At 42.4% G+C, this 8,405-nt stretch overlaps 1 protein-coding gene across 1 annotated transcript in view; it reads right to left on the reverse strand.

The window, feature by feature from the left end:
• Positions 1-8,405, reverse strand: part of LOC106954661 (wiskott-Aldrich syndrome protein family member 3) — a 45,027-nt gene that overhangs the window by 5,873 nt on the left and 30,749 nt on the right. The window contains exons 5-11 of the mRNA XM_015044340.1: positions 6,273-6,426; positions 6,046-6,163; positions 4,670-4,738; positions 4,094-4,138; positions 3,004-3,137; positions 1,064-1,357; positions 35-241 (exon numbers count right to left, since the gene is read on the reverse strand). Of these exons, the coding sequence (XP_014899826.1) occupies positions 35-241; positions 1,064-1,357; positions 3,004-3,137; positions 4,094-4,138; positions 4,670-4,738; positions 6,046-6,163; positions 6,273-6,426 (1,021 nt within the window). The remainder of the gene's footprint in view (positions 1-34; positions 242-1,063; positions 1,358-3,003; positions 3,138-4,093; positions 4,139-4,669; positions 4,739-6,045; positions 6,164-6,272; positions 6,427-8,405) is intronic.

Here is an 8,405-nt window from a genome sequence, read left to right on the forward strand (position 1 = left end):
GGGGGGGGGGGGGGCGGGGGGGGGGGGGGGGGGGGGGAAGGTTATGGGGTGGCCGGGGTGAGGAGGAGGGGAGGGGGAGTAATGGCAGGAGAGGGCAGAGGAGGTCGGCGGGATGGCGGAGGCGGCCGCAGAGGGCGGCGCTGTGGCTGAATCGAAGGCAGTCTGGGCAGATGGGATGGTTGGCGGGGGTGGGGGAGGAGCCGGGGGAATGTAATACTCTGGTATGGTGGAGGGCTGCCCACTGAAGAGGGAGAAAGAGGAAATACACATATATATGGATCAGTACTACTCAATCATCTTTACAGAAACATCTTTAGACATGACTGCATTTCTTTGTATGTGGAGCTGACAAGTGAGATCTAATCACCAAAGCTTGGTGTGAACAATCAGAGTCACAGCTTTCCCAAACTTCACCCTGAGTCATTGTCTCCTACGTGGACGACGACTTTGCAATTCCCATTCAAGACTTTTTATCCATTTCACAATGTTTGCAGGTATTTTGTGAAAACTCGTACAAATCCACATAATTCCTCAATGTGTCTGATAAACGCTCCAAAAACATATTCATGTCGCCTGCAGGAAACACGCCTACTAACTTCAGACTAACACATCGCACAGAACGCTATGTGAAATGGTTAGTTGAGAAGCGGAATAGGACGGCTCACTGCAAACAAATGATGCAATTTTTGCCACGTGACTACGTCAATGAGATCCAATTTCGATGCTCTGGATGAAATAGGGGAGAGCCTTTAGAGTTGTCCACTTGAAATTCAATCAGCAGGATGAATGTTAGTGCCAACCCCAGTAAGGACCACAGACTCCAATACAATCTCTAAGACTTCCACCTAGTTTCTTTGGACTGGAAAGAGAAACCGGTAGTCTGACCCTAGGGCACTAAATGCTGCAATCTCATAAAAAAAACAGAGATTCTTCAACGTAATGAAAGAAGATTCAAGCCTTGAAGTCCTCAATGTTTGAACTAAATCAAAGCCACTGAACCATTTAAACTGTAATATTCGTCGCAGTGTCACTTTGTCAGTCAAATTAGCAAGCCTACCCGTACCCAGCTCGGTATTCCTTAATGGACTGCTGCCTTGGCCCATTGACCGTTGGATCTCCACCGGCCTGGACCCCGTGTCCCGATGGGGTCCTGCCGAGGGAAGCTGCGTGTCGACCCGGGGGTCCTGCCCCCGCGGCTCCAGGGGGCTGGTTGGCTGGCCTCAGGCCGCGATCGAGCGACTGTGTCTGGGCGGCAGCAAGGTGATCCCTGGCATGGTGGTCAGCGGGATGGGCAGCGCTTGGAGCCTGGGTAGTCGGGTGGTTGGGACTTGCCGGGTAGGAGTCGGACGCCATTGACCTATTGGGTTAAAATTGAGGAGGGGAGCTCGGTTTTATTCAAGCGTAGCCTAAAGTAATATCCTAATATTGAGATCAATGGAAAATACAATTTTTAATCAACGACCTGAGCCTGGATTCCATTTTAGTTGATTTCCATTTGCTTTAACATTTTAATGTTTGGCTGTTTGTACTTCTACCAAACTGTGATGCTCTGATTAGTATATTTGAAAAGAAAATATACAACATTGGGTCTCACTTACAGTCTCCATAAGAGGGCAGCACACAACTTCAAATGACACAGGTAGAAGGCATTTCAGAGTGCCTTGAAAATATTGGTGGATGTTTATCAATTATTGAAAAATTCTTATCACGATAAGAATTTTGACTTATAGATGTGACAATAAAATCCAATTAATGATGTTTAAAACACCCCACATCTGTCCTTATTGTCAGGATTGATAGCTTCCATCAACTCTGATCACCACCATAATGTTTCAACTTGGTTATATGTGTTCAAGATGACAGGAAATTGACTAAAACGTTAAATTTGGCCTTCTTCCACACATTTTGTGTCCTCTACATGTCTTCTGACAAAAAGGTTAGGATTTTACTTTGCATTATCGGAGTAAAGGGGGTCTGAATACTTGCAACAATGTATCATTTCCCCCCACTTCAGAGTTACATGCTGCTTTGTGATGGTCTAATCACAAAGCAGCCCCCCCCCCAGTGGTTTCCAAACTTTTTCTGGGACCCCCCTATGGATTACAAATGGCTGTCTGGTTGAAACGACACGTGTGACGGGGGCAAAATGAATGTATGTAGCTGAAAATAGACACCAACATCGGTAGCTGATAAGGTACTTGTTAAGCTTAAGGTTCTGTATTGATATTAGCTAGTCATCTTTTAGCTAACATTACCTGCATCCACCAGCTTTACTCAACTCAGTCGGTTAGTTTGGAGGGAAAAACTGTGAAAAGTTCTTTGCGTTTTGCTGGTTTGCTGCCGTGATTCTAACACAAACCTACGTAGCACCGCCCAGCAGCAGCAGGTCTCCTTCACAGGTGGAAACCCAGCGTCGTAGCGCTCATGTTGCGTTTAAAGGCGGCTCGGAAAAACAGGTTACAACATGTTAACAACGGACTAAACTGTTTTAACTGCTGATAAAAGTGACAGAGGACACAAATATGGGAAGTGTGGAAGCCTCTACTGTATCAAACTGACATAGGAATAACAAAGAGTTGGCCATTCTAAGGTAAAAATCCAGCGCATACAGTGTTCATGTTTTGTTTTTTTTTTCATCCAGACGGCTTCCCCTCCACCCCCCTGCAATGACACGGCGCCCCCCGTAGGGGGCGCGCCCCACAGTCTGGGAACCTCTGGTCTAATACATTGCAATTTCTGTCTGTAACATAGCAAAAAAATAAAAATAGGTTCAACGGGTATTAACATGTCTTCAAGAAACTGTAAGCCTCTACATTTTGCTCGTCTTTAAATGTGTTGCTGTGTCTTAATGCAATTGCAATCCGAACATTTCCAAAGGGACACATTTGAACAAATATGGTCAAATGAATTTGTGCTTGCCTCGTCTGGGATAAACAAAAACAAACTGATGTGTTAGAAAGGTATAACTGAAGTGGTGTGGGGTTAGCTGTGGTTAGCATGTACCTGCTATCTGGGGAGAGGGACCCTTCAGACGACATGCCGTGGTAAGGGGAGGGGGTGAGCCTGGCATCGGGTCGAAATTCTTTATCGTAGGCCAGAACGTTCCATTCCTGACGCCTGTTACGAGCCTTACGCACCTGCGGGACGAAACAACAGGAAAGAAAAATACAACGGGTAAAATATATGCTTTCTTCTTTCTTTCTTTTAGTAAAAGATAAAAGACTACCGAGCATACTCTTTTTTTAGTCTGTCTATTTTTTTTAAACAAAGAATTACCATAAGTTCCCCAACCTAATAACCAACTGAGTAATTGTTGAAAGAAACAAAAACAAACAAACGAAAAAAAACCTCAGAGATTAAATACATGTTAATGTATTTTATGACAATAAGTCTCACACAATTAGCTTTTGCAATAACTTTACAACCTCATCATTGAAATGGGTCAATGTGTGGGCTTTGCAGGACTGCAGCATCTCAAAAAAGACTCAGGAAAAGGTCTTCTCCCAGGAAAATGACTAACTAATGTAACTTTTATTTAAAAAAATGTTTTTTTTTTAATTTTATTAAAACTGTTACCATGATATGAAACAGAAAATCTGTGAAAACAAATCAAGCTTCTCCACCTCCTCCCTGAGCTACCTTAGCAATCTGCTAAAATGTACCACTCTCGATCAAAAACAACCAATCATAGCCAGGAGCTGGGTCTTATTGCTGTCAATTGATCATGTGTACGTGCTGCTCAATATGCTAATAAACACCTACTCACCGTCACTGGTTGTCATGCTATCTAACATTAGTATTCTTAACATGCTCTGATACTGGGAAGTATCTACAGAGTAGCAGAGAGGGAAGCAAGAGTAGGGAATGAACGGCATGTACACGAGCATGATTGACAGTGCTAAGACTCTCCTCCTGGCTCTGAGTGGTTGCTTCTTGTTAGCACTGGGAGAAGGCAGAGAAACTAGATTTTTTCACAGATTATCTGTCTCATACTATGCCATCACGACATAGCGGTAGCATATGTTAAAATTTTATTTTTTATAGATGTTAGATACTGAATCTTTAAATGTATCAAGAGCAAGCGGTTACCAACCTTCTTCACCTCTCTGCTTGGGTCTTCCACCTGCCGTTGCTGCTCCTGTGGAGGATACACAGACAGACAAACAGGAATGGAAAGGACTTCAGTCATTGGCTACTGGCTTTTCGTCTGCAGAAGGAAAGTGATCTGGACCCCTTTTTACCATCACACTGAACCAAACACACACACACACACACACACATCCACTGGTCTACTCACTACCCAGTTCACTACTGTGAAACACAGACTAGCACACGGCGGACGACGGAGCCAAAAATGGGTGGGAACACAACAAACCAACCAAAACCAAACACAGGAGGTCAGAGAGAGAGAGGGGTGAGGTGGCGAGATAAGGTGACGGTATACACACGGACACAGACGGGAGTTCACACGTGTGTGTGTGTGTAGATTTAATTTTTTCATACAGTGAGGACTTTGTTTTAGTGCTGTTTCTAAATTACAAGGTGTATGTAAGACTTCCTTATTCAGAGGTGAGTGTATAATGTGTTTTAATGGAGTGTGAGGGCAGGAAGTGAGGGGCGGGAAGGGAGTGGTGGTGGTAGGGGGAATTAGGGCTCTGGGTCGCCTTACAGAGATGGACAGGGGGCTCCTGGGTGGGGCCTGTCTGGAGTGGGGCCTGTCGGGGTGGGCCGGACAGCTCTATGGAAACATGGGAGAAAGACAAGCTGGTGCATTAGACTGAGCAGAGGAAGAGGAAAGAGGAAGGGGCTGCGCATCTTCCAAGGCCAGCTGGCTACAGATGACTGAGAGAAAGGAAGGAGGAGGCGCTGAGGGAATAAAGTAGAGCGATATCTCAGGCAGCCTGCTGCAGCTTTTTCCCTCCTCTTACACCTGTTGTTTTTTCTTAAGTGAACGTTTGATGTAAGGTTCAAAATTTGATAAATGAGTACATTTAGAAGGGAGGGAACAGAAAAAATATAACATAAGCATTAAATTCAACACAAATATTGACAAAAAGCAGCAAATGCATACAGCAGCAGCTGTTCTGGGATCTGAATGGAAGGATTTCTTTTTTTGTTTGACTAAATCAAAGTAAGATACTATCAAAAATCAGCTGTGAAAAGGCTTCAATCAACAAGTCCATACAACTTCTTCCAATTCACTAGAAGTAGCTCATGATTAATTCAGTTTTTTTTATTATTTATTTCCAGTTTTCAAAACAATGAATGACAGATTTAAATAATTATTTTGCAGGTCATTTATTTATTGTAATTTGGCACTCTTCTGTTTTAATACAAAACAGCCTTTTAACTGAGTGTGCTTAAAGGTGAGTTGTGTGATTGGAAACCAACATATTTGAATCAACTCTACCAATTCTGCCAAGTAAAGTACTTTCATACAAAGGCAGGTACATGTCTAATGGTTGTTGATGGCTAGAAAAAGCATGTCATTTAGGTGCAACTTGCTAACTACAATAATCTGAATAATAATCAGTGATCATATATATTTGAGCCTCTATGTAAAATTTTTAACCTGTGGTGAGCAAATCTACATTAAATTTGAACTTGAGCATCTACTTATTTTTTAAAGCTAATTGAAGTTTGTTGTATAACACATAGGAATAACAGCTTATAATAAACCATCAAGATATAATAATAAATTTGCTCTTGTCTCAATTTCAGTGACTATCAGCAGTTATTTAAGTTTTGAAATCTCTGATTACATCTTGTCACCAAGTATCCCCCAGCTGCTGCTGCATTCAACAGAGCAAAGCTAAATGGTGAAAAAAATTAAGATAGGAAACCATCAACTTAAATAACAAAAGAACATGACACAAGTTGGCAAAATAGAACAGATAAGCAAATTAAAGCAGAGGATGACTTTATTTCTTGCAACTTTTCTAAAACACACTCTCCTCCAGCTCCACACTGACACACCAGCTGTACGTTCACAACAAAAATACAGTTTCACATGCAGATGCACTCCCTATGGAAACGGATGCTTACCTTCTGCCGCCTCTTTTCTTTGCGTTTGTCCTCGGTGGCCTGCAGCATTTTCTCCTTCCACAGGTTGAAGAAGTAGGAGGGATCAGTGTAGAACTTCAGCGCATCCTTCTTGTCATCCCTTGTAGAGGTAAATAGAGGAGCAGGGGTGAAAAAGTGAGCAACAAATAAGAAAGAAAAGAGAGCAAACATCATTTGCTGGAATTAGGCCGACTCCATATGTAACCCACCTATAGGGGCTGAGGATATTCAGCGGCGGGGGCTTGTCGCAGCGGTGGTACATTTCCACCACGGGGTTGGGCACAGAGGTCCTGGACACCACCTGCTGGTCTTGAATGGTACTGCTCTTAAATGCTTTTCTCATGTTGATGTCTTGGAGGGAGACTGAAAGACCAGAGAATGTTTCAACTTTGCTGTTTTGAGAAGTTCTGCACAGAAATACTTTTTTATGTCTTAAAGGTGGAATAGATTAGCAGCTAAATCCTGCTAAAACACTACTGTCTGGTCATCTGACCCTTGCTTTCAAATTTTACAGGCAATTTTTTTTCATGGTTTTAGACCTGATAATTACTTATCAGGGTTCTCTACTCAGTGGCATGTGACTACTACTGATGAAACTTGTTTTAATAAAATCCAAGATAAACAAGTGGCCACAAAAGAGCTTGTATACACTTTCTAAGTATGATCAGTTATCTACTTCAAAGACTGCAACTTTACCTTCAACCCACACTAGGAATTGACTTTCTTTACACTGTCATAAACAAATACAACTTTTTAAAATACATTTGATCTTTTACAGCTGAAAATATAATGATCTGATTGGAATTTTGATATCACACAACTGGAAAAAGATTATGTATAAATTTTTTACAAATTAAAATTTTCAAGTGCGGCAGCATGCATTCAGTAATCAGACAATATCTTGTGGAACCATCAACAAAATTTGCAAGATTTTTGTTTTTACTTTATTGCAAACAGTCAAACAAGGTGAAGAGTTTTTGGAAGATCAACTTTTTAGGTCTTTTTAGGCCACAAGTTCTCAGTTTGATTTAGGTCTGGAATCGTGGCTATTCTCACATTCATACCAGACAGGATCCCAAAGAGGCATCATAAACTCACAGACAGAGAGATGCATAATAACAGAAGCATCTGCACTGTGTTGTTTGTGTACGCCACAGAAGCAGAAATAGCAATGACGTGTGTTTGTGCATGTGTGTTTATGTGAAAGCATGCGTAAAATAAAATTTTTGACATATTTTTTGTGGTTACCAGATGTAAGAAAAAGTGTGTCCCCATAAGCATACTAAAAGTCCTAATGCAGGGGTGGCCAAGTCCAGTCCTCGAGAGCCACCATCCTGCAAGTTTCAGATGCATCCCTGCTTCAACACACCTGAATCAAATGACTGGCTCGTTATCAGGCCTCTGTAGAGCTGATACCGATCTGTTGGAGTAAGGATACTTCTAAAACTTGCAGGATGGTGGCTCTCGAGGACTGGACTTGGCCACCCCTGTCCTAATGGTATCACAAACAACAAATACGCGTATGCGTGTGTGTGTGTGCGTATCATTCCTTTAATACTGTAAGAGGTTTAACACATAACTATCTAGCATCTTCCATATGACAGAACACACAGTCACACACATGGGTGGGATCAGCTGACACCAACCCAGCGTATAATAAGGTTAAGCCACAAACGGTGTAACATATGTCCCTGTCAGTGATTTACTGAATGATCATTTATGTGTACAGATGCTGACAGAACAGTTAGCCTCTGACTGCAGTGACTTGCTCCTTAAAAACTAAAAGGCAAAGGGTTGTTTGATTCATATGTAAGCTTGCAGTGAAAGCACCGTACCGTCTGAACAGTGTTTGATCATTGCCTCCTAAGCCTCTGTCCCTGTGGCCAAATGAATAATCCACTGCAGTAGAAGCCAATGAAACTTTGATTCAGACTCATCTTCAAAGAGACTTTTTACTCTTCCAGCACACTTATTTTATTCCTCACTGTGTACTCTCTTTTTCACCATCCCTCTACGTTCTGCAGGATGTTCTTTTTAGCACATCCTTGCAAATTGTCAAAATACAGTTGATAACCATGAGATAAAAAAAAGAGAGTGAGGGCCTCTGTTGAGGTCTAGAATCTACATAAGTGTTTTGCCAATCTTCTGAAAATTTACATTGCTGTAGGTCAGGGGTCCCCAAACTTTTCCCTGCGAGGGCCACATGTCTGTTCCCTTTTCTGGTCGGGGGCCGGTCTTAGTTTTTCAAGAAAGAAACCTTAGAAAAGTTTTGTTGACAGGGGGGGGTCAGGGGGGAGTGAAAACTGTGGACCGGGGCGGGGGGGATTGGATTACTGCCGACG

This window comes from Poecilia latipinna, unplaced genomic scaffold (genome assembly GCF_001443285.1).
Source record: "Poecilia latipinna isolate Pla-1442-1.1 unplaced genomic scaffold, P_latipinna-1.0 Scaffold670, whole genome shotgun sequence".
Classification (NCBI taxonomy): domain Eukaryota; kingdom Metazoa; phylum Chordata; class Actinopteri; order Cyprinodontiformes; family Poeciliidae; genus Poecilia; species Poecilia latipinna.